The 26,204-nt window shown below is 40.4% G+C and overlaps 3 protein-coding genes and 1 long non-coding RNA gene across 21 annotated transcripts in view; 1 reads left to right on the top strand and 3 right to left on the bottom strand.

Moving 5' to 3' along the window:
* Positions 1 to 3,512: 3,512 nt before the first annotated feature.
* FGFBP1 (fibroblast growth factor binding protein 1) lies at positions 3,513 to 6,122 on the bottom strand. Its single transcript, XM_015862781.1, has 2 exons — positions 6,011 to 6,122; positions 3,513 to 4,639 (listed from the first exon to the last, which is right to left on the bottom strand). Exon 2 carries the CDS (start codon positions 4,619 to 4,621, stop codon positions 3,908 to 3,910), a length of 714 nt encoding a protein of 237 aa, XP_015718267.1. The 5' UTR covers positions 4,622 to 4,639; positions 6,011 to 6,122; the 3' UTR covers positions 3,513 to 3,907.
* A 6,146-nt stretch (positions 6,123 to 12,268) lies between these two features.
* Positions 12,269 to 23,642, top strand: LOC107313982. 2 transcript variants are annotated; one of them, XR_004306960.1, is made up of 6 exons: positions 12,269 to 12,730; positions 14,261 to 14,286; positions 16,859 to 16,911; positions 17,365 to 17,487; positions 18,651 to 18,800; positions 21,534 to 23,642. It is a non-coding gene; the product is annotated as an uncharacterized LOC107313982 (long non-coding RNA). The 2 variants fall into 2 exon arrangements; XR_001555272.2 differs by having other exon boundaries at positions 12,269 to 12,860.
* FGFBP2 (fibroblast growth factor binding protein 2) lies at positions 19,792 to 21,627 on the bottom strand. The gene is made up of 2 exons (XM_015862782.2): positions 20,957 to 21,627; positions 19,792 to 20,137 (listed from the first exon to the last, which is right to left on the bottom strand). The coding sequence occupies exon 1, from the start codon at positions 21,594 to 21,596 to the stop codon at positions 20,970 to 20,972; it is 627 nt and encodes a 208-aa protein (XP_015718268.1). The 5' UTR covers positions 21,597 to 21,627; the 3' UTR covers positions 19,792 to 20,137; positions 20,957 to 20,969.
* PROM1 (prominin 1) overlaps positions 22,848 to 26,204 on the bottom strand; it is a 54,567-nt gene continuing 51,210 nt past the window's right edge. For 10 of the 17 annotated variants that reach the window (XM_015862768.2, XM_032444216.1, XM_032444217.1 and 7 more), the window contains 2 exons: positions 24,497 to 24,537; positions 22,848 to 24,260 (listed from right to left, as the gene is read on the bottom strand). In XM_015862768.2, the coding sequence (XP_015718254.1) occupies positions 24,519 to 24,537 (19 nt within the window). In that variant the 3' untranslated portion in view covers positions 22,848 to 24,260; positions 24,497 to 24,518. Of the gene's footprint in view, positions 24,261 to 24,495; positions 24,538 to 26,204 lie in introns of those variants that run through there. The other 7 variants (XR_004306956.1, XR_001555270.2, XR_004306957.1 and 4 more) reach the window with 3 other exon arrangements.

Genomic DNA, 26,204 nt, shown 5'->3' with positions numbered 1-26,204 from the left:
TACAAACAAGTAAAATGATCTGTGACATGGCCAGTCCCTTCTGCTTCCTTCTGCTTACACAAATCCCTGCACTGTCTCACTGCTGTGATGACAATGAAAGGAGCAAGTGAGGCATTAGAGTGACCTTTAGAAACCTTGATCATCCAACGTCTTATCACTCAAACCTGGTCAAGGTTCTTGTAACACTTACTTCTCCTCTCTGGTTCTTTGAAGTGTTGTGATGACTGCAATTGTGGTTCAGAGGTCCCCTGTCCTTACAAGGGAGAGAGCAGAAAGACTTTGAAAGACACAGGAGTACCTACAGTAGTCTTGATATCTGCAGGATTTGTTAGACTACAAACGGTGCTGCTGTATGTGTTCCAGTGAGGGAGGAGATGGTACCACCACCCAGGTGATAAGATTGCAAACAAACTCTTTGGGCTGGAATAGCCTCAAAGATGGGTTTTCCTATTTGATCAAGTCCCAGTGTGCTAAACAAATTGGTATAATTCTTGGAAATAGCCTAGAGAAACAGGCAATATAACATATTAAACTGGAATGAAATCTGGGGAAAGGCAGGGGTGAGGCAGCTACCAACAAGTATGGAGCTGCCTTGCTCAGGGCAGCATCAGAAAAAGAAAAAAAGGGGGAAAAAAAACTCACAAAAAACAACAAGGTAAAGGTGGAAAAGGGAGTGGAATTTGTTATCTAGGTTCAACTATACCTACATGGCTTGAGAACAGCAGTGTAAAATGTGTCATGTCTGAACACCGAGTCTCTGCAATGGTTGGCCAAATTCAGGTGAGGTGATATCAGGCGGTAGGTACTCATTGGCCCCCTCAGGGAAAGAGGAGGGTAGGGCCCTCCTGGGAGCAGGAAAGTTGACTCACCCAGCTCTGTTCTCCTACAAGCAGCCGTGCAACAGGAGAGATTAGATGTATAATCTGTACTGCTGCCAAAGTGGTAAACGAATAAAAGCAGTTGCAAAAGAAGCGGAAACTCATTAAAATGAAGTTGTGTGTGTGAAATATATGCTACCGAAAATAATAGAAGAATGGAAACTTTAAAATTAAAGCTGAAATTTTACAAATTCTTAAGTCATGCTGCACCACTGGAGCTACTTTGTTGTTCACTAACGACATCTCCCCATTTTCTAGTGAATACAGAGTTACATTGAACATTTTCAAGACAAGATTACCAAGTACTAGCAAATAACGTCCAAAAAACGCTTAACTTTGATTTATTTATTCATTTTTAATCTTCTTTTAACTCTTGGTTTCTCTGAACTTTGTTGAAGGTTGAAAGGTACAGAAGTCCTGGACTGCACAGGTGTAATTTAAATCCATTTGTAGTTTTTACTGTGTTCCCTCTTGCTCTGCTATGGAAGGTGTTAGAAACCTTAGTACCACCACTAAGATGTGCAGAGTGAAGGTCAACAGTGAACTTTTTTAGAATGAGCATAGACCCTAAGGTGAATGCCAGAAAATACTTTATTTATCTAAACAGCTTGACTCTAGAAGGACCAACGTTGTACCAACCCGAGTGGCCCTGTAAATGCTTAGAAGAGGGCAGTTCCCAGCAATTGTAGTCAAGTGATTGTAAATGCAGGAGTGAAACACAAAGTTTGCTAAGTGTGCTGAAAGCTGAGATGAGCTTTACTGTGGACTTGTGGTCTATGTAATCACAGAAGTCTATGGCTGCCCATAACGTTGTAGTCCTTGTGGAGTAGTGGAACAATCCCATACATCTCAGCTGAAATGCATCCTGGCACTGCTAAGATTGTTTTCCTTCTGGAAAGATCCCTGCAAGAGGATAACAGTCAGTCTTGGAAGAAAACAAGACAACAAAGAAATGGAAATACAATGTCATTCATCCCTGGAGAGGAGAGTGCACGTGGCTCCAGGTGCTGACAGTCCAGCAAGCAGAGATGCAGTCACAGCTCTGGAATCTCGAGCTGGAATTTGCTTTAGGATATGTCACTGGCTCCATGTGCCCGGCTGGCCAACTGCCACAGAGCTGAGCAGTGCCTTGCAGCAGTTCCAAGGGGTGGATCACACTTCAGGCAACCAAGTGCTGATGTTAGTACTTGGGAGGGTAACAGCAGCTAAGGGTAGTTAGGACTGGGTTTTTTCCAGAGTATCTGGAACAACTGAGCCTCTTAATTTAGCCTTGTCTAGTGCTCTGGTTGTCATCTGGAGCTATTATACAGGTAGGTGTATACTCAGTTAAGTATTTGTCACTAACTGCTATAACATATGATTGGTTGAGCTGTATGCATGCTACTCATCCTTCCTCTGCATATTCTGACCTTATTTCAGCATTTTCCCTCTGTGAAATGGTGCAGGCCGAAACACACCATATCTGGAAGCTGAAACTCCATACCTGCATATCTACATTAATTATACGAAATGGGTAGCTAGCTTTCCACCCAGCGTAGCACCAGAATGGCCATGAGTCTGCTTGGAACACAGCACTAATGCTTCTTTATGGGAATTTTCCTTTACTGTGGGCACCAGTCTAACAACAATTGCACTAGAGAGCCTGGAAATACCCTTTGTATCCACAAGGCATGTAAGGTTCAAATTTCAGTAAGAAGGACCTGCCTCCTTTTTGTCATTTGGACTTAACTAATATTCAGCTGAATCCTTCTGAAATGACACAGTTTGCCTAACAGTAGCATAATACATTCAAGACATTTGTCACTTGCCAGTAGCAATATCTTTGCTACTAGCAAAAAGATGTACATGAATATCATTTAAAATACTTACCTGAGCTTCCAGAATATTCAAAGTCCTCTCTAAAATACTGTGCTAATGCCAGAGCTGCTGCCATGCCTTCTTCCTGACCCTGCAAAATTATTTCTGCTCTGTATACAAAGATGTAATCTCTACTAGCAACCAAAGCAACAGGAAGCTCTGTGTTTAATAGCAGTTTTCTCTCATTTCCTATTGAGGACTTCCATCAAAACTTAAGTATTTTTGCTAAGTGCTTTTTTCATTGCAAACAACATGTTGTCTGACATTAATCAGTGGCACGGGCCTCTATTAGGGGCTCGTGCCATTCCAATGGGTCAGTGGCTGGAGTAGATATCTTAGTGGCATTTCCAGCCTTAATGATTACTGTAGCAATGTGCCAGAGCAGCAATAAAACATCATCCCCAGACATGTCGATTTTAATAAAAGGTTACTCATAACTACTCATCTTAGGAATATTCTTTAAAATCTTGAGGTCAGCCCAGGACTTAGCAGTGAGATAATTACAAAAAGGAATGGGTTTATTTTCTCAAGAGACAGAAATGCTGTTTTAATCTGATAGGAATGATCAGGGAAATTGTATTTCAAGGAAGTTTCTTCAAAGTGGACCATGATGGCAACAGACCCTCCTTTCCAGTCTACTGCCACTGGAAAAGTGTAACTTGTACATTATGTTTCTTTCAGCTGTATAGGCAATACTTTGCCTAGGTCTTGTGAATGATCAGCCTTTAGGAGAAGCTCAGCAATTCCAGAGAAATCTAATTCAGCACACACAGAGAATAGTTTGAATATATCTTGAAGTTTATTTTTCTTAGTAGTTTTTAAGTCAAGTGTAGAATACATAACTGAGCAGTGCATAGCACTAAAGTCATTCCTTTGGCTAGCACAGCTCAAAGGGGGGCAAAGAGACTGCTTAGATACTTCTGTGCAGAGTATGTAACATCAATGGGTAATGTTTGTGTAGAAACATATGTGCAAATGGAATCTGTAACAACTTCAACTGTGCCAAGTGTCGTCATTTGTGTAAAAACAAAATCTGAAAAATATATAAATATACAGCTGCATGTCTTTTTTTTTTCCTATATACACTATATAACAGGAGAATAAAATCTGTGAGCTTGCAGTAACTTCGTTGAGATCGGACTGTTGTGATGCAGAACTTTGCAAACACATCCTCAGCACTTTTTGTCTTGCACCATGGTGATAAAGAAGTTGCAGAAAGACAGCAAACTCTCTGGGCAATATTCCTCAGCCACCTTCTTCTGATCAATGTAATCTACGTCTTCCACGCAGTCTGGGAGGCTGTTTTCAGGCTGTTTTTCAGTCTCAGAAGCTGCTGAGACCTGGGCATCCTCTGTCGCATGGTGAGCTGGGTGCCCAATTGCAGGCTCCACTGCCTCCAGGAGGCTTGAGCGCGTCAGCTTGAGGTGAGAGCCTCGTGGGCCTTTCCTGCATATTTTAGATTTGAGGATGCTCCTGGGGTCTTGGCAGATCTGCTTCTGCTTCTTCAGGGAACGGGAGACCTGCTTCCAGTAGGTCTTCTGGTTCTCTGCGTAGTGTGGGCAGGTGGAGGGATCCCCTGAGAACTCACACCAGAACGTGCTGTCCCCATTCCTGCACTCAATGCGCATAGTTGCAGCACTCATGTCGGTCACCGCCCAAGTGCAGTCAGCATTTTCTTTGGACTTAAATTTGCCTTTAGGAGATGCCTTTCCTCCTTTTGGCTTCCGCCCTTTTTCTCTCTCTGGGTTTGATTCAGTCTGTTTTTTCCCACCGTGCTCTATGCCTTGTTTCCCCTTTCTTCTCTCTTTCTGCCTTTCACAGCTGGTGAGCAGCATCTGGGACACCAGAATCAACACACACAGGAGTCCAATGTTTTTAATCCACATGTTTTGCTTGTTACTTGCCTTCAAAACAAAAACATACAGTCATTAAAACATTTTCACTTCCTACTGGCCTCTATTTGATAGCTGCAGGATTTCAGACTGGCTCCTTGGTACTTGTTAGAATGATACCTATTAGAACCTCTCTGCCAGGGGAGGTTCAGGTGGGATATTAGGAAGAATTTATTCTCCTAAAGAACAGTGAGGCATTGGCACAGGCTGCCCAGGGAGGTGGTGGAGTCACCGTCCCTGGAGGTGTTCAGGAAACACAGGGATGTGGCACCGAGAGACATGGTTTAGTGGGCAGTGTTGGTGGTAAATGGATGACTAGATGATCTTAGAGGTCTTTTCCAGTCTCACTGATTCTTAGATGTTACCAGGGGGATCCCCTGTCTTCCATGTGCACAATACCTGGTTTCTAGAACCATTCTCAAACCATTACATATTATTATATTCAAACAGTGTGAAACAGAAAAGCCTCCCAAGACATGCTCTTGCCTAGTGACTGAGGAACCCTAATTGCAATCCCTCCTGCAGTCCCAGGTGGAATTTGGCCACAGGACTTGTCAGTTTCAGATAGATATCTCAAGTTATGCCATACAAAGCTGCTGCTGTGCATCTCCCATTGATCTCCCATTTTGTGAATGTCACATGAGTCATTTTGACTCCAGCCTCTGTGCTAAATAGAAATAGAGCATAATTATTTACTGGGCATCCTGCAAATTTTCTTAATTCACTTGGTACACTGGTATGTAAGTTTTCTATTGCACATAGAATAGCTTTTTCATAGACAGAAGAGTAACACCAGATGCATTTTTTCTTGTCTTGCCTACTTCACAAACAGAACTGCTTTTTGCTTTTGAAGGCATCTGTAGTACAATTGGATGTGTCTAAAGCTGCCGCGTACAGAATGCATTTATTTCTGTAGGTGGTTCTTTATGAAGCAGCTTTCAGGATCAAAGCTCTGGTGGAGCACACCATAATAGCTGAGGGTTAATTGTGGCTTTTAGTGTGCTAAGTGTACTGTTCAGATGTTTCCATCACACACATTTCAGTAGCCAAGCTGCCATGTTAGAAAGCAGAAATTCATGCAGAGACATGCTTACAGGGAACCTATTTCAGCATTCAACTTTCTGCACATAGAGCACATAGATAAGCAACAGATGTGAGCAGCTCCCATTTCTGTGTAGCTCTTTCCTGACTCACTTCATGCCTTATTCTATTCAAAGAGATTTTCACAGCATAAAACCCTCTTTAGGAAACACCACATAGTAGTTACATTATATAGTTCTATTATAAATATGCAATCAGTAAAAATTAAAACAATTAATGACGTTGCAGTAACTTTCAGTTACAAGCAGAGTGGTGTGAAAGTAAAATAGCTGAAATAAATACCTTGCCCAGGAGCCGGAGGTATCCAAACTTCACTCAAGATGCAGCTTGTCTCTCTCAGAAGGGCTGGAGCTGCTGGTAAAGGCAGTGCGGTATTTATAAGGGCAGAGACACACCTTCTGGGCTCCAACAGGACTGTTACAACACAATAGGATACCTCTGTGCCATGTTCCTTCACCTCTGACACACCTCCTTGGAGAAGTGCCAGGTCTTAGCACACAAAGCATCAGCTCTGGTGGGGTGACAAGGTGTGTGTGTATAAATCAGACGTTTCTTGGGCCAAGTTCTTCCCTCTTTATACACAGTGATAAGAACTGCCTTAGATCATGAGCTTCTCTAACAAAGCTTTTCCCAGACATGGAGAGACATATCCTGCAAGTTGCTCTGCCACTGTGTGCAATTGATTTTGGGAGACAGTGTGCAGTGTCACTTTGCAAAATGAAGATCATTCCACAGAGCACTTCAAGACTACCTGCACAAGATTTCACTACCTCCTGCCACAAATAAGTAAATTAATAGTAAAGAAGTGTTGGAGAACAGTTTAGAACCAGAAGAAGTTGTTATTCTGCATTAGGGACAGGATTCATCACACTGAAATGGTCACAAGCGTAAAGTTCAGAAACAATTTTATATGAATACGTATATAAATGTGTATAAATATGCATTTGGAGCTGAGAATTGACTTTGCTTAAAGAATAGACTGTAGCTGGTGACTCTGTAGTGAGGTTGCCTTTGTAGTGAGGTTGCTTCAGGAGATTTGACTAGGTAGTAGAAGTGTGACAGTTGTATGTGCTTTAGAAGTAGTTCTAAGACAAATAGCTGGGATACAACAAGAGGTGAAAGAAGATATCGTTGTAAAACAGGCAGCTCTTTCTCCTCATCTCTCCTGTAGTGTATCAATGGGATGTGACAAGAGAAAAAAGCTGTAGGAAAAGCATTGTCTGGACTAGTGATAAGGAGACTGTTCACATTCTGCAAAAAAAAAAAAAAAGAGAAGCCAAAAACCATCAAATAAAATGGGTCATTCTGCAATGTGTGAGTGAGAGAATGTGGGGAAGAGGACTCAAATATCCAAAGTACTGAAGGTGTAATCTATGAGCCACAACTACCTGTTTAGCCATCCATCTATGTTCAGCTCCCTGGGATGCTTCTGATCAAGCTGAGGCGTCAGATCTGCCTTGTGTGCCTTTGGCTACCATGAGTTAGTACGGAACTATTTGCAACAGTCCACTGAAAGTGGGAGATGTGTCGTTAGCACTACCAAGGACTGATGAATAGAGCAGGTGTGTCTCAGGGATGGGAAAATATTTAACAGCTTATCAGATTGGGGAGGAATCTGAGAATGAAGATAATGCAAGAGAGAAGTCCAGGAGGGATTGTCCTGCTGAGGAATCCCAGTATAACACTGCACAGTACAGACAGTGCTGTCTGCAGACTATAGCTTGGATCCTTAAGCAGTGCAGCTGTGTTAGTGTGGCCATGCATCCAAAATAATGAGCGTCTTATCATGGCTAATTACTTTGGCGACAGTGTCAAGCCAAAGTGGTTACATGACCTTGTGTTCTGGCTCTAATTCAGGCACAACTTTATCACATTCCATTGCCTTGTATATGCACACTATAAGCTGATTTTTAGGTGACAGATTAGGAAGTTGGTTTGGGCATATCACCAAAAATGAAACCACAAGCAAACCAATAAAGCATTAACCTTTGAAGCTTGCATTCTCCATGCCCTTATCAGCAAATCCATTGCTTTCTGTGTCCCAGTATGGTCTCTGTTTTTAACCTCTTTCTAGTTTCTTTGTTCCTCTACAACCAGCCTTTCCTTCTTTTGTTTCTTCCTTCAAGAGGGGGAGAAGCCATGCAAACAAACATCTCTAGAAACTAGACTAGAGATGTTCTTCCAATTTCTTCTTAAGATATTGCCTACCTTTATCTTTAAGAGCAGTAGTGTGATTAGGACATCTCTAAAGTAGTTGTCTGCATCTCTTTGGCTAAACAACTTACACAAATAGAGGAGAGGAATGTTCTGGAGAGGTATGTAAGGAAGCAGAGGCAGTAAGACCAAGCACAAAGTTTATAATAAGGAACCTGCATTCAGCTCCTCTGAGATGTCCATTAGGAGATGCTTGTCCACTATACATTCCCTCCTTGGGAAGGGAATATTATACTTAATCTCATAGGTGATGTTACAAATGTTTTGGTTGATATTCACAAAATAACACTTACTGGAGAAACTAACCACAATGTACTGAAAATACTGCAGCCCTCCACCACACCAAAATTGCTTATTTTTGACAGTTTTTGCCTTCCCAAAATAGTCATCGTTAGCTGCCCTGTTGTTGATGGGACACATCAGTGTTGTCTTCTTGCTTCGTAAATAAAAGTGAAGATACAGGGAGAGGAAGGGCTGCAAAAATGAAGTACATAGCATTAATGCAGCGTCTTCATTTCCCAATTGATTATAATTAATCAGCATCTGTCAACAACAACAAAAAAGATGCAAAAACTTGTTTATAATATGATTTTCAAAGAAAGTTTTTTTTTGGTTTTTTTTTTGGTTTTTTTTGTTTTTTTTCCTCCTCCCTTCACCATGTTTTAAAATACATCTTCATCTTCCTCTTTGATGAGTCGAAATGCTGTTTGCTTGTAAACTACAGTCATAGCGCTGCCATGGAACAAAAAGTGCAGACTAATAACTGAGAAACGGTTTGATCCATGTAGCATATGGCGAATCTGAGCAGCTAATTTGGCAAGATCAGATATATGGGGATCTGCTTAGTTATTAAAATCAGAAGAAGACAAGCACAGAAGGCATTTGGCAATACTAACACATAAAAGTAATAATTGGAAAATACAAACATGGGTGCCCAAATCCCAGGTGGGAGGAAAAACCTTAAACAAGCTGAATTCCTGTTGCCTTTTGGACTGAAATGTGAGAAATAAGAGCTTAATTTTCATTAGAGCTGACAAAATTAAATCTCTTTGGTGTCTTTCTGCTGTTGATTCAAAGAGAAAAGGGGTTTTATGCATATTCCTGTCTGTAATTCACAGACTTGGAAGACTGCAGTATTTTCTGTATGCTTGTATGTTATCCACTCATATCTAGGTATTTTACATAAGAATTTGTTATTTTTGAAACTACTTATTATTTGCACTGGTGCTTTAATTGCAAACAGCTATCTGCTTTTGGTGTCATCTGTGTGATGCTGTGATACATGGATGCATTTCCTCACAGAACAAAATGCTACATGAAAACAGTAAACAGTGAGGTAATTCCCTTGACCATGTACAGGTATGTATAAGGCCCCCTTCCTGGAAGCATTCAGGTCCAGGCTGGATGGGGCTTTAAGCTATTTGGTATAGAGGGAGGTGTCCCTGCCTACAGCAGGAGGGTTGGAACTAGATCATCTTAAGGGTCCCTTCCAAAACAAACCATTTTATGATTCTGTGATTCTAAGATTATTAGCTATTTGCCAATCACAGATGTGGCACCAGGATGCTGTTCTCCATACAAATACTCCAGTGGAGTGAATTAAGTGCAGTGAACAGACGCTGCACTTCAAATTAATGCCCCCACGTGCTACTCTGCAATTCCAGAGATGAGGAGCAACTCACTGCACAGGTACATTCCAAGGATATAGCAGAGGGAATTTAATTTAATGGGACTCAGGGAAGATCTGAAGGAATAATTCCTTTGTCACAATGGACCTCCTTGAAGACTGTCACTGGCAAAGTGTGCTTCACAGCAGTTCCCTGTAGCATATTGCAAACTTTGGTAAAAGAACAGAAGCAGGCATGTATCTTACAAACCTCACATTAAACTTCTAAATATATATTAGAAGTGCATATATATTTTCCGCATGAGCAGAAGAAAGAATGACATTAAGCACTCTATCACAGAAGCACAGAATAGCTTGGGTTGGAAGAGACCTTAAAGCCCATCCCGTTCTGATACCCTGCCGTGTGTAGGGCTGCCAACCACCAGCTGAGGCTGCCCAGGGCCCACCCAGCCTGGCCTTGAACACCTTCAGGGATGAGGCATCCACAGCTTTTCTGGGCAGCCTGCTCTGATGCCTCAATACCCACTGAGTCAAGAATTTCTTCCAAGCATCTGACCTAAATTTCTCCTTTTTTAGCTTAAAGCCATTTCCCCTTGTCCTGTCATTACCAGGCCATGTAAAAAGTCAGTCCTCCTGCTTGTAATCTCCCTTCAAGTGCTGGAAGGCTGCAATGAGGTCTCCCTGGATACCAGCTCCGTCAACTTGTCCTCACAGGAGAAGTGCTCCAACCCACTCTACGTGGTACTTTTAAAAAAGTAGCTGCCCTACTATGAGGATGATATTAGCTGTAGTTCCTTTCAGGTGTGTGGTTTGTTTTTTTTTTGTTTTTTTTTTTGTTTTGTTTTTTCTTTCTAAATATGACTAGCATTCAAGGTTTGAATAAATAAATTCCATTAATGTATGTATATCAGACAATTGCGGTGTACAGGGACACACATTATTAACACGTGATTCTTACCACAATTAAAGTAGACTTGTCTGTTTGTGCACAGTTTATTAACAAAATATAATTGTGCTCAGGCTGCAGGCTGTATTTTGCTGAAAATATCTGCTGAAAGATTCAGTTTGCCAACAAATGTGAGAGCCATACCCAAGTTCATATCCCATTTTGTGTGGCAGTGAGCTGCTCCCTGGCTCTGCACTTCCATTCCTGGCTAAACATCTAAGCTGATGCAGCAGTAAGTGAAGTGAAGTGAACGCTTCATTTTGTACTTCAGCGTGAATTCAGCAGTCCTTACTTGTAGGGTTATTCTCCATTTTCATGCATGATGTGGGCAACATTTTGAGTAGACTCTGTCCTGGTTCTGAGCTCACATGCAGCTGTCCCCAGTCACTGAGCTGCTCACCAAACACATACATTTAGAGAAGGGTGAAGCTGTTTTCAGGTCCGCAGAGAAATGCTTTATCTTGGTAGGCTACAATATGTGTGTTTTCAAAAACAGTCCATCCTTTTGATTAAACCAAGGAAACTCAAGGCAGGGGTGGAGTATGGACTGTTAGGAGTGTGTTTCTAAAATGATGAGGAAACATCTTTTGTTTCATTAGATTATATGGAGGAAAATTCTGAGGACCATGAGGTGGAGAGGTATGCTGCCAAATGGGGTTGACAGTTTGGCCTTGGAAGGAGGAGGCGGCCCAAACTCAAACAGGGAAGGTAAAAGTTGGAAAGCCTGTTCTGTTTCATTGTGAAAGCTTGTTGAACTGAACTAAAAGGAAGTTTGTCTTCATTTTAAAGTAATTAAAAGACGAAGAAGATACAAAGAATTGCCTTTACTAGCTAAACTTGATGATTACCCTAATCTATACAGGATATTAAACATTGATGCCAAGATAAAGATAATTGCTGCTATACAAGAGCTAATGAAAAACACATTGCAATCTGAGCAGATTCGTGAGACTTTGATCCCTGCATACTTGCATCTTATGGTGCTATAGGGTCACCAGAGCAGAGCTGGAATAGGTAGATACAAATCCTTAAGCTCCTGGTCTGCACTTTCTAAACGTGATATTTAAAAAGAGATTTAAAATGTTATTTCCTATAAAACATAGAAGAGTTTTTCTTCTTTAAAAATTAGCTTTCATTAAATAGAAATGCTATATTTGATTTTAAAAAATAGAAGAAAAAATAATAAAAATGGCGAGATAGTGTACAGAAATGTGTTTCATATTAATTTTTTGAGTGCCAAAAAGAACTTAATCTCAAAACCTGATTTTTACATATTTTTCTTGAATTTTGGCTCTAATGAAAATGAACACTTCCATTATCTCAATCACGGCGAGGGATTCTCTGAGCACAATCATCCCATTATCCTGTGGTTTTGTGCAAGAGAGCTGGCTGCTGGGTTTGCTAGTGCAGCTTCACTATGCCCAGGGTGGGCTCAAGTTGCTGTGGCAGCCAGGGAATACTACTGACTACTTGCCATCTCAACTTTCCTCCCACAGGATTTTTATTGCTTTGAGCAATGCAAAAGCCTGTCTGTCTGACCAAAACAGCTCCAGAGATACACTCAGACAAAAGATTGCTCTCTTAAGAGCCATAAAATGATTAAAATTAAAAAAAAAGATGCCATTTTAAATTACTGTCTGCCAACACACTGGAGTCTGCTCAGAGTAATGGCAAGCTGTGAATACCAATGAGAAAGAACCATTACGCAGGTCTCACTGGGACACAAGGGACTGCTTTAGTGCTGCTTCCCACAGCACTGAATTCAAAACTCCAACCCAAAAAAATTCTTTCAGCTGTCATGGATCCCTCATCTCTCTTTAAAGCACTGCAGGAAAATATTATCCAGGCTCAGCTGAATGGTCAAAAATAGTCAATTGCACCGAAGTGATACAGGTAGAACAGCTGAAGGAAGCAGAGGAAAGAAATGAGATGCAATTTCATAGAATTCTAATCCATCCTATCACAAAGGTAAAGCTCTTCTCAGTAAGAATTGGAACTTTTTTTTTTCCTGGTGCATACACAGCTATCAGCAATGAATTGGCTGCTCTCCAGGTAGAGCTTCTGTTTACTGATCCTGCACAGGTGAAGTGAATCAAGCTCAGGGGAGGGCTGTGGTTTGGTTTGGAACACTTCAAATATGGAGCAGAGGAGTAAATGAAATTCCCTCACACCTTGGTGTGGTTGATGGCATTATATAGGATGAAAGGAAAGGGAGGTAAGGGGAGGTAATGTATGAGCTAGGATGTGGTCGTTAGGAAGGTCTTTCTTGTCTGCTTACCGCTTCTTTGAGGCCATATCTGGACTTCTGTAAGCCTTCTCTAATCTGAACTGATGCAATCAACAAGGTTGGGTTTTTTGTTTGTTTTCACTTCTCTTCCATTTTCTTTTCCTGAGAAATCAAATTAGTTGAGAGGTCCTTTCCAGTTCTTCCCTACTGCAGTCCTGGTCACACAGCTGGGCTTTTAGCAGGGTGCTTTGCTATCAGTGATGTCTCTGAGCTTTGTCTGCTGTCTGGGTCCCTGCTATCTGCAGCTGTTCTCTGGATGAATCAAACTTTACCAGAAAGCACACATGTGCATATACTCAGTTATACAATACATAGCACTGATTAGTTTTCTCCCTTTTAATGCAGTTAATAAATCTTAGTGGGTTTATTTGTATGGCTTTTTTCTTTCTTTCTTTTTCTTTAATGAGTGTTGCACATGTATGTGTGGAGGGAGAGGAACAGAAGGGCCTATGCTGACCCAGAACTGTTAAGAGTTTATCAGTGACTGATAATTTTGTGGGTATTAGCACTGGTTCCAAGTACAACAATATGCTTCTAGCTCTGATAAGGAGTAAGCATCTATTTCAAGTGTGCCTTTTATAGTACTTGGGAAGCATAAATCGTGAACCATGTAAATTGTTCCTGTGGGAGTCTTGGTAGTGTATGATACTGTGCTGGTCTGGCTGGGATGGGATTAATTTTTTGAAGCAACCTGTGAGTTTCACTAGGAAAGCCTCAGAGGGTACAGTGCAGGCACTGGCATGGGCTGCACAGGGAGGTGGTGGAGTCACTGTGCCTGGAGCTGGTCAAGAAAGGTGGAGATTTGGCACTGAGGGACGTGGTGGAGTTGGGTTGGTCTACATGATCTTACTGGTCTTTTCCAGTCTTAATGATTCTGTGGCATGGTGCTGTGCTGTGACCTGAATGATGTTGGTAACACAGCAGTGTTTCAGCTGTTGCTGATCAGGGTTTGCACACTGTCAAGCTTTCTCTGTTTCTCACTCTGCCCCCACTGCAAGGTGCTGGGGGTATAGAAGAAGGTGGGAGAAGGCACAGCTGCAACAGTCTGGCCCTCACTGCCCAGATGATATTCCATTCCATATAATGGCATGTTCAGCCTTTCCAGAGAAACTATTGCTTGGAGTTTGGCTGAGCATCAGTTTGGGAAAGGTACAAGTGAATGTCTTAGTATTACTTGGTGGGAATGGAGAAATCAAATCATATTTGAAACTTTTCATGTTTCTTCATACTGAGATTGGGATGTTTGGTTATATAGTGAATAGGGGCTATTAACAAAGATAAAGGTTTCCATACCCGTTTTCCCAAAGTCCAGTGCAACTTGTTATGGTTAGAAGAAGCTGTAAGGACACACAGCCCGCATCAAATGACAAACAGTTATGGGGTTTGCCCAGTTAACCAGCAGAACATGATGTCTCTGATTCTCTTCTTTGAAATCTTATCTCATTTTTAACTCTACAGCTCCGCCATGTGGAGATCATTAGCAGGTAAGAGATTAATACTCCTGAACAAATAAGGTTTATTATTATTCTTAATGGATTTTCAGAGGATTAGCTGTGTTCTAAATAGTTAGAACCCCTTTTTTCCTCTGAGAGGAGTTAAATCCTATTTGGTCAGGCTGATGTGAAGCCATTTTGTGAAACGAGGTGAAAAGCAGCGTGCAACATCAGAATGCCATTGCTGATGCTGCGGTGTTACAATTCCAATTCTAATTAAAATTACCTCTTTCCTACCTATCATCTCTCTCCTTCTTTAATAATAGTAATTTTAATTAGAATTGTAACACCTCAGTATTAGCAATGGCACTGGAAGAAAAGTGAGAGTGTATCTGGTTGGCTTCTTTCACTCCCCTGTTGGTTAAAATCAAGAGTAAAAGCAGTAAGATGCAGACATTTTCCTCTCAGGAAGAATAAAATGAAGTTAAAAACATGGAAAAAGAAAAACTGAAATGCTATCTCACAGAATCCTTGTTACCCTAGACCAGTTATTTACTATTTGTACAAAGCTTTTTTAGTACGAAAGCGGACTAGGTTTAAAATACTATTTTTGCTTCTCTCTTTATCAGTTCTTACTCCCTTCCTCTGAATCAATATATTTAAACGGAGGGATCCGAAGAGTAATGGTTTTAATCAAATATAAACAAAACTACTCCAGAGAAACACTGTTGCATTCAGATGGGAAATACACATTAAACTGAGTTGGCAGACATCACAAGCCTGAATTCACTGGGCACGCTGTATATATTAATCTGTTCTTAGCAGTGTTACTGTTTCTCATCTGGAAGAATTAATGAGATGCAGATGGACAGATATGCATGGAGACAACATTATAAACAGCAAGAAAGAGCTGGAACCTGCGGAGCAGTATTTCATTATTGTATAGGTTGGATTAGATGACTTTAGTGGTCTTTTCCATCCTCAGTGATTTCTATGATTCTGTCCAACACATATAACCTATGGATCACAAAAATAATGTAACTGTGGATGCTTATTCAATGTCTATTCACCTTCAGTGCTCCCCAAGAACAGCAGCAAAGCAGTGCAAATGTAACACAGACAATAGAAACGATGTTTTCAGGGCAGCACTGATGGAGGATACATGATAGAAATGCTGATCTCCTTCAGCTTGACTGTCTGCCCAGGTCAGTGCCTCACCAATGCCTGGCACTCAGGGAATGTCTCAAAAGGTCCAAGTGGAATTGCAATATGCTGAAGTGAGGAAATCCATAGCCCAGCTCCATTACAGCTGAGAACTGGATTGTTTCTGTTTTTCTCCTAAGGTCCCACTGGCAAAAGCTGGATGCAGGCTGAAAGTGGTGGCAAAACAACCCATACCAGCTCCTATTTGAGCATCTGCTGTCAGAGGCCCCTTACATGTCTCTTTGTTTCCAACCTTTTGATGGTGGATATGTCAGAGAGATGTAAGGAAGTTAACCTCCTATTCCCTTCCCCCCCTTGTTTTTTTTTTTTGTTTTTTTTTTTTGTTTTTTTTTTTAAATATCCTCAAATTGTACAAGTAGACAGTAAGGCAAAAATAATGTATTATAATTTTAATCTATTTTTACTACTTGAAGTTAGTGTTTGAGTTGAGCTCAGGATTGTTATTTCCTTTCCCAAGTCCACAAGCTGCCAAGTGATACACTTAGATGTAGGTCCTCTGAAAGTAATGTCTCCTATTTATTTCCATGGAAACCACTGCAGATACAAAGAGCTCCATAACACTTTTTGATAGAGCAAATTCTCAGCTATAGGTTTAATGTGAGAATCTGCAGTTTGTGTTCAAAGCCTGGGAAGGTTATCTGATACCCACATGATTGCACAAGAGAACAGGAAGAAAGCACAGAGCAGGGTTTTCACATCTGTGTGCAGAATGAAAGCTGATAACAGCTCTTAGGTGCCTTAAAGGGCACAGGGAAGGTCAGGTGTTTAACACCTGCTTTTGGGCAAAAAGCTGCATGGCTTCTATGTGGGTCTCTGCATGAACTCTGTAGCAAACTGGGATCAGCTCAGCACCTGGATGATGGCATTGTGTGAGCTGTGTCTGCTCTGAAAGCAGGGCAAGAGGAGCAAGTGGCCAGCAGCACTGGGCTGCTTAGGCAGAGAATGCTGTAAGGCTGAGCTGGAGCTCTGCTAACCACTTCCTTCAGCACAAAGTTCCTTGCCTTCTCCAGTTACTAGTGAATTCTCAGCTTCATTACCACCACCTTTGTGGGGAGGGCCTCCTCACACACCATGTAGGTTGGTAAGACAAATAAAGGGGGTAACAAATTTAACAATTTGCACATTAATTTTTATGGGTGGCAGCAGCAGTGACCGAACACTGAGAAGTACTGCAGTTACTTTCTCCTGGCAGCCAGCAGACCTAAAAGGCAGTCTGTTTTCTCTCCTGACTACAATCATTGTAAGCACAGAGGTGCTGGAGGCACACCGCAGCACACACACCTATGGCAAGGAGCTGGCTGTGCAAACACCTTCCTAACATGCTGAGGAGAGAGAAGCAGGGAGGGAAACTGAACTTCTGCTCTAACTCAGATACCTGCTTCACGTTTCGTTTTTCTAGCTCCTAGACTTACTGAGATGCGACTATCTTAAAAATTCAGCAGTTGGCCTCATGTAAGTATTTACACGTTCAACTTTGTATGTGAGACATTAAAAAAAACAAACACCCAGATTCTCAGAATGACTGATATATGTCCATGAAGCAGTGTCTTGACAATGACAGGATGAGAGGAAATGGCCTTAAGTTGTGCCAAGGGAGCTTCAGGTGGGATATTAGGAGAACTTTCTTCTCAGGAAGAGTGGTGACGCATTAGCACAGGCTGCTCAGGGATGGAGGAGTCAATGACCCTGGAGGTGTTCAAGAAATGTGCAGATGGACACTGATGGACATGGTCAGTGATATGGTGGTGATAAGCTGACAGTTGGACTAAATGATACTAATGTTTTTTTCCTACTGTAATGATTTTATGATCAATCTGAATGCATCTCTTCTGCTTTATCTCAATGCTTCTTGTCATTCTGAAGTGATCTGTGAAGTCTGATCAGAACCATCCTCTTGTTTTTAAGGGCAGAGGAAGCCAAAAGAAATCTGTCGTTGTGCATCTGACTCATCTTTGGAGAAAAATGGAGAGATTAGAAGAAGGAACAGCAAGAGGAACAAAACCAGTGCTTAAGTTCCTGAAGAAACAGGTGTGTCAACAGACAATTTTGGGAGATCTTAGTATTCTCTATTGTCTTCTTTCCTTGCAAGATACCTTTTCCCCTAAAATCCATGCCCTATCAACTAAGGCACTTACTGGAAAGTCAAGAATGCAAAACATAAAATTGCAAGAATGACCAAAGCAAACAGAACTCAACAATTCTCTCAGGAAACACCAGAGAGTGCACTACTGCATAGTTGGGATAATCTAGAGGCAGATGCAGCAACCTTATTGAGGCGTGTGTCTACTTCAGCACAAAAGACCTATAGACTGCAAATGGTGATTTCCTTATGTTCAGACACTTGATTTTATGGCAAACAGGCTCCTTAACACCTGAATCCTTTGTCAGGATTGTCAGGTCACAGAAGAGTATAGCTACATATTCTCTACAGCCTCCTCAGTTACTGGGGGCACCCCTGAAAGCCTTCCCTTCCCCAGGCTAACCCATTCCCTCAGCCCTTCCTCACAGGTGCATGTCTCAACCCCATCAATCTTCATGTCTTTTCCTTAGACTTGCTCTGGTTTATTATCATCTCCCTTAACTTCATTTGCTAAATGCAGCAAGTACTTCTTTTATGCTTCTCTCTGAGCCTCTAGGTGAGGATTTGAGGCAGGTGCACTACACTGCCTCACATCGCAGCAGAAGTGGGCCTGGATGTTAGGAGTCTCCTTGGCTGTAGGAATCCAGACAAGCATTTCAGTGTGTGGCTCCTCTGTCAAGAAAATAACTGCAAACTGCATCTCCACTTGAGCAGGCTTCCTTTGGTACTCACTGTGGGGAGTAACAGGTTAACCTAAAATGAATAAAACAGCAGGTTTCATTCATTCACAAAGTACTTGAAAAGTGCACTGAGCTCACCACAAACACGTCTCAATTCATCCTTTCATTAATGAATGGCACTTTCATACCAAAATGGTAAACTGAAACATTGTGATTATATTTCTAGTGCTGAACACAGGTAAGTGGCAATGTGGCCAACACAATCACAGCACTGTTAGGCTAAGGTGAGGTATTTCAGTTACCATCTCATTCGGTGGCAATGTCATTATAACTAGCTGGCTTGCTGAGGGTGCACAGTGTTGCCCAATCAATCATAATCCCAGCTCTCCCTCACCTTGGTACCAACACCTTTACATTTCTGTTTAATATAGAGCTTAACCGTGCATTCTCTGGACCTTGGATAATTTGCAGAAAGCATCTGATGAATGAGGGGCCTTTGGAACAGGAATTAGTTTCCATTTCAACGATGAAGCTTCATGTGGCCACAGCAAGCACGCACAGCTCTGCTCTGCTGAAATGAGGTATGAGTTCCCAGAGAAAAAATGCACTATAGATGTGATGTTTGGCCTCTACTAACTAGAATCAGCGATGTCCGTGTATTTTGTACCAAGAGTTAGGTAAAGCTTTGCTCTGCTGCTTTTGGTGTTCAATGCAAGAACCTGACAAGAATAACGGAAATTACAAAATGAAGACTTACTTATACGGTATTTCAAGCCATACTTCTGCCTTATATGTAAAATAGTGAGAACAAAGAAAAATATTCAATGATTGGGCAGGCAAGCCCTAGAATCAAGGAGGCAAGAATTGCAAATCTGTGAGTAAAGATAGATGGATTAAGTAATTAACTATGCTTTGCAGAATCTGTTTAATTGCAAATATAGGCTACTACTAGTGTCTGTGGTAATAAGTTAGCTTTTTCATTTGCTTACATCCTTGCTGAGAAGACAATTCTGATAGGCTGCTAGCTCTTGCTTTGTGTTTTGATAGGGTTTGTGCAGGGGATATTTACTTACTTACTTACTTACTTACATAAGCACAAAGACATGAGTTAGTTATCTTTCAGAATACTGACCGAACCTAAGCATTATGTTACTACTTATAGATCCTGACAACCCAAAACTTTACAGATGCATCAGAGGTGCACTTCTAATCTGCTCTGCTTAGAATCACAGCTATGAGAGATGGCTTAATGGTTTGCTGTAGCTACAGTAAAAGGAGGATGGTTGGACTAGATGATTTTGTAGGTCCTTTCCAACCCTATGGTTCTATGATTCTTATAATATTCTTCCATTTCTTCAACGTCTTTCCTGTTGGCTGAAACTTACTGCGATATAAATATAATTAATACTATTGAAAATATTCATGAAAACATGTTAACAGTGGAGGAACAATTCACTTCTGTAACTTCTCTCATACATTCTGCAAAAACATCTTTTAAGAAAGAGGTGCCAAGTAGGATAACCTTACACAAGTACCATTTATTCAAGATTATAAGAAAGCACATGAAACACATTTCCAAAATCATTATTTTTATTGTTTGCCTTAACTGTAGCATCATATACAGCCTTCATCTGTAGCACAGCAAAGAAGCTCAACACGCACAAGCCCTATTCAAGACCAGCAGAAGTGGAACCTCGGTTACATAATGCAGTACGTGCAAGAGTCAGTTTATCATAATATCCAAGTACAGCTGCTCTGATTCTTGCTTCTTTCAGGGCTGCTGGAAAGTTTCATTTTAGGAGTGCGAAGAGAAAATAGCTACAACTTTTATAGAGATGACTCATTTAAACCCAAATTCTCAAGTCTGAGTTATTAAACTACAGCAGGGACCCTTCTTCAGTTGTGAAAAAAGTTTGCTCTGGAAAACAAAGAAAACAAAAGAAGAAAATTAGTCACTTGGTTGTATGAAGCACAACTAAGAATGTTAGCAGACTAAGCCATGGCTCATGTTAAGTACACTCTTGTTTCTGTCATAAGGTTTTCAGGTTTAGCTGCCAGCTCTCTGAGGTGAAATATATGTGGGTACGAAGCCAATTACTTCTGGGAGGGCTTTGCCACTGTGTAGCCTGGCTGAAAACTTGAGACTTAACAGAGTAGTCTGCACGGGATCCCCTAGCAAGGCTACAGAAACAGACACAGTTTTGGTTTTATTAATTTCTGCAAGTTGATTATAAATTGCTTTTGAAATTTAAATGGTTAACTACTAAGCAGCAGTTCTGATGAACAAGCACTTTTCACATGCATCTGTTGTATTTATTTATCACATTCTACTGGCTTTAATCCAAAAATCAGCACAAGAGGGAAGAAAAGACAGAAGGGGGAAACAAGCCCAATTCAAACAGCTAGAATTGAAATACTATAGGATTCACAAATACGTTCTAAGAGGCAAGAACATACAAGTGATGCTCAAAATGTCACTATTTGTTATCAACAGATGGAAAAATTATCTCAGTATGTTCTAAAGTCTCAGACTGAGTCTGTCAGGGAGTTCTGAGCTACCAGAAACTCAGGAAAGTTTAGGTCCTACAAACCCCCAGAAATCACAGTACAAATTTCCAACTTTAGGTTTGTTAGTGATCTTGGAACACCACTGTTCATGCCCCTGAAAGGAAATAAATAGAATTACAACAGAGTTACTTTTAGATATATTTTACTGTGCTACAAGATGGAGCTTTACCTGAAGTAAATCCTTAACCGCTAAAGAAGCCAATAATGTAGGAGCAGAACTCATGCAGGGATTCCCAGCAGTGTTCCCGTGCCAGTTTCATTGCTTCGGTTTCATTTTCAGAGCCTTGTCCATGCTGGGTTGGTTTTATACGAGGTAACATTGCAGGTTTCCCTGCTTTCTTAACAGAGCTCTTCCCAGCTCCTCTTGCAGAAGCTGAAGTTTTCTGGGATGATTTGTCCCGATTCACTACATCTTCCGGCTCCATGCCAGCAGCTACTTGCTTCATGAAAGCATCCACGGGAGCCTTTTGGCACATGGTGGCCTTCAACATTTGCGTAGATTCACAGGCATGAGGAAGCTTTCTAAGTTCCGCGGCGATCTGATTCCAGTACATTTTTGGATTATTTCTGTAAGGAAGGCAAAGCAATGGCATGCCAGTGTACTCACACCAGTAGGACTTGCCTTGGCCTTTGCATTCAATTCTTGCTTTCATCTCTTCATCCCCACTTATGCTCATTGTGCAGATGTCTTTGGTTTTAGTCCGAAAATTGATTTCTTCACCATTGCTTCTTTTCTTTGGTTTCAGCTTTTGTCCCAGTCCTCCCATGCCACAGCTCACTACCAGGAAAAGAAGAGCAACTCTCTTCATGGTGAGAGGAATTGACTGCGATCCTTCAGCAAAATGATCTGAAAAAGTGGAAGTAGTAAGTGCCCGGCTGCTCTCAATTTAAAGGCTTGGTGCACAAAGAAGCCTCTTTCCAGCTACATGTGGGATGGATGTAATTTTTTCATATTTATTTAAATAATAAATCACCCTTCAGTAGGCATGTACCCATAATTTATAGCCTGAGGAAGTGTCGAATAAGCTGTGAACTCTCATGAAGGTAACAAGACAAATCTTGTAAATGCAGTTAAATACAGAACGATAGTTGTATAACTGAGAAGCACATTCCTACCCATAATGAACATGTCATATTTGATTTTTAACAGGTCTTTTCCATTCTCCAGCTGCTTTATAGCTATCTTCAAGACAGAACTTGTAATGCCATTTTAAAGTAAAAAAGATAAAAGTGTCAAAGCAATCTATGCAGCTACAACTGGATTGATCATTGATGATTATGCACATGTGAATCTAATGAGATTCAACAAGGCCAAGTGTAAGGTGTTGCACTTGGGTTGGGGCAATCCCAGATATGGCTACAGACTGGGAGAAGAACTCACTGAGAGCAGCCCTGCACAGAAGGACTTGAGGGTCTTGATGTCCAAAGGTTGGACCTGAGCCAGCAGTCTGCACTTACAGCCCAGAAGGCCAACAGCATCTTGGGCTGCATACACAGAAGTGAAGCCAGCAGGGAGACTGAAGGGATTGTCTCCCTCTGCTCTGCCCTCAGGAGACCCCAAGTGCAGTAGTGTGTCCAGGCCTGTGGCCCCCAGCACAAGAAGGACACAGTGCTGTTGGAGAAGGTCCAGAGGATGCTCCGCTATAAAGAAAGGCTGAGAGAGCTGGGCTTGTTCAGCTCAGAGAAGAGAAAGCTCCAGTGAGACTTCGATGCAGCCTTCTAGTACTTGAAGGAGCTTATAAGCTGGAGGGAGATTGACTTTTTACATGTGCAGATGATGATAGGACAAGATGAACAGATATTTAGAGGAGGTAATTTTTTACTCAGAGGGTGGTGAGAAGCTCCGTCAAAAAGGCTCAATGTTCTTTCAGTCTTTCCTGCTCCCATCCTTGGTCTTTTATCCTACATGAGCTAAAGTTTCCACAAAATGTAAAATGCATAGCAAAAAAATTTGTTACTGAAATAAAAATCTTAAAAAGTGATTTTGCTTTTTTTAAAACTCATTGCAAATATTCTGAAACAGGTTTACCTGACAAAACAACTGAGAATCAAACATCAGCTAGTTAAGCAAGTTATTTTTTATTTAAATGAACTGGGAACATCTTCTCAAATTAAAAATAGAAGCTTTAAAAAATCTACAGTTCTGAACATTACATATACACATTATGCTACATACTGTCAATTAGGAATGCTTTGATTCGTGACCTAAAACTGAGAAAATAAGGTTATTGCAGATTGAAGATTGGTAAGACTTTTAATAGTTATTTGAATGATTTTCAGGATTGCCCCTACTTCAAACCACTGGCATATGAAGAGACACTATTTGAGACCAATATGCCCAATTATTTCACACACTGTAATGTTTTACACTAGTAAGTTTAACACTTGCTGCCCTTTTGATGAATTCTGCTGTTAACTAATTCAGCAACACACTCGTATGCCTAAATTCAAGGCAATAACTCTAACAGTAGAAATGTTAACTCCAGTTGCTAAATGTCTGAACATCAATACTGGAAATCATATCTTGAAATTATGAGACAGAATTATTATCACTGGCCCCTGAAAGAGGTGCAGTCGAACAGTGATGCTATTAAGGACGTTAAGGAAGTGGGTACAAATTAGGAAATGGGAGACAGGATGTAAAGCATTCTACAAGTCACCAACATTATGACATCTTTCATGCTCTTTTTGCATACTACTGCACTTCAGAAAGCTTAGCTTTTTGCTGCATGAAGCATTACGCGTACTCCCAGCCCTCCCACCCAAATACATTTTCAAAACAAACGTCTCCCTTTTAGGTCTATACTGCAAAAATCACTAAACATTAAATAATAATTAAAAAAAAAAAAAAAAAGGGAGAAAACAAAAATGCAGCTGACCTTCTCAGAGACACAAATTGACACCGTGCATCCCATTACACACTTAAAATTAGTCCAAAGTGGTCATTCAAGAGCACCAAATAGCAACACTGATCATGCTGGTAAATTCATTTGTGAAATGTACTATACAATATTAAAATCTTAACTAAACACTTACATGTTTTAAGAAAAACATATATACAAAAGTCTCTGTATACAAAATGTATTTTTATGTAAACGTGTCTGTATCGTATTTAACACATCTCAACAATTTAAGATAAGAATTTGATCAACTGTCAGAAAACTGCTAAGCAAAGTCAGTTAATCTAATTAATTTATATCCTGTGATGTAAGATAGAAAGCCATATGTAAAAAAGTAAAAAAAAATAATAGTAATTCAAGCCTTGAACAGTGGTATTTGAGAGGCAGTGCCCTGGTCACAAAATATCCTGTACAGTAGTTTATGGCATAACATTCAATAGTACATTTGTGATTCACAGTACAGGTCGCATAAAACAAGTGGCTCAGTATTTTGAAGTTGACTGCAAATGCCAGTGCACTTGGAAGAATATCCATATATTCCCGTAGAAGAATCTTGAGCCTCATTTCTATAGCCTGCAAATAACCACAAATACAATTCAGGAAAATCTGACAGACAGAATTATACTGGAATTCAACTAGAATGAAGGCACAGATTTTCACATGGACATGAACATGGCTCAGTAGTTGTTTAAAAATTATTTTTAACTCTTGCAGCATTCAGGCCAAAAAAAAAAACAACAGCACAGTCTTCATAAAAAATAGGAAAGCAGTAGTAGGTCTAGAATTCACTCTACAGGCTTTTTGCTTACCCCTTTATGATTCCAGTTTCTGTTACCACTGTTCCACAGAGCTACACAAGAAAACAAACAAACACAAATCAAGCCCATACATTTCTCTTGCCCACAAACAGCAGGACAGAAATACCATGTCTGGTTCTAAAGCGAGACAGACTCAGTTGGCACAAACCATTCACAAACTTAAGCATTTAATGAAGAGAAAACAGATTTATGGTTTTCTCCACCAACCTTTCCTGTTATGTTTATTTCAGGATGGAGAGAAGTGCTTCCATTATCAATTCAACACCACTGACTTCCTCTGAAGAGGCCAATCCAGCCTCCAATTCTGCTCTCACAAAAACGGTGCCTGAATTTGAGGTTATTTATATATTTCACAAATATATCTATGCAAGATACTTATACAAATGTGAATATCTCTCATATGGATCTCAATCTCGTATTTACATATCCCTTCTATGAAGAAAGATATTTGCACCTTTCCAGAAAACCAATCCAGCTGATTTCCAAGGACAAATATCTACTTTGGATTCTTTACATCTGCAAATGTACAGGTGTACACAGATTTTATCAAACTCGTCTTCCCCAGAGTGTCTAAAATCATTTGCAGGAACTGAAAAAAAGCAAGGATGGCTTTAAAGCAAATAGTTTGCTCAAACAAAAATGAAGAATGAGACTCTGTTGTATGGGAACCCTGGACTGAGAAACACAAAGCACATATCTAATATAATCAGTCATTTTTCAAGTGATCTGAGTTAAAACATCAGAAAAAAGTACTGCTTCAAACTCAATTCTTACACTGTATAATGGAAGCCAACTTTGAATAGCTCTATTCAAAGAGGAAGACAGAATTGAACTAGTGGGTTTAAAGGATTAATGTATGTTAATATTTAGCTTATTCAAGGACGCTGCCTTAAACTATTCATCAATCACTGAAATATCATGAAATATTGCGCTCTAAACTCCAAGGTTATTATCAGTCATGTTAAAGATTCAAAGATCAGAAAGGGACTTCTAAAGCCTGAGCAATTATTCGCTTCCTCTTATGTAAAATATCAGAAGTCTTAAAATGGAGTTCTTAGATGTGCCAGCAGAGACTAGTTTTTAATTGGACTGTAGGTTTATTTAGGGAGTCCTTAAAGTACAGTACAGGCTATGACAATCCTGAACATTAAAAACACTATCAACAGTTATATAAAAATACATCCACACAAGTTAATGTGGAATCAAAATTTGGTCACTAAATAATTACTGCAGTATACAGTTCTATTAAACAGTAATAAACAACTGATGCAGCCATAAAATCTGGCAAGGCTTCCAAATCATCAGCTTTCTTGGTATTCAACCATTACTAAAAGAACAATGCTATCTGATTTGTCTGCCAACACTCAACTTACATTTTTAATCACAATGTTGTAAATTAAGGCACAGTGAGCTACAGATTTTATCAGGTATCTTGCAAAACCTAATATTAAATTTGTGGGACACTATGCTGTCTGTACAGGAATGGTGCATCTCACAACTAGTTTCAGGTTTTAAAGCACGAGCATCGCAGAGCCAGCAGAGAACCCAAATCTCCTGCCTTTTAAATGTAAGTTGAATTTCTTGTTTTGTGAAGTCACGCTAGTTCTACTACCCATGCAGAAACATCCATTTTATCTGCTCGTGCTTTCTGCATATCCTGCATCATCTGCTTTTTGCACAGCAAAAGCTCTTCACCACA

This window comes from Coturnix japonica, chromosome 4 (genome assembly GCF_001577835.2).
Source record: "Coturnix japonica isolate 7356 chromosome 4, Coturnix japonica 2.1, whole genome shotgun sequence".
NCBI lineage: Eukaryota > Metazoa > Chordata > Aves > Galliformes > Phasianidae > Coturnix > Coturnix japonica.
The sequence above is the reverse complement of the archived record's forward strand: the minus strand, read 5'-3'. Positions and strand labels throughout refer to the sequence as shown.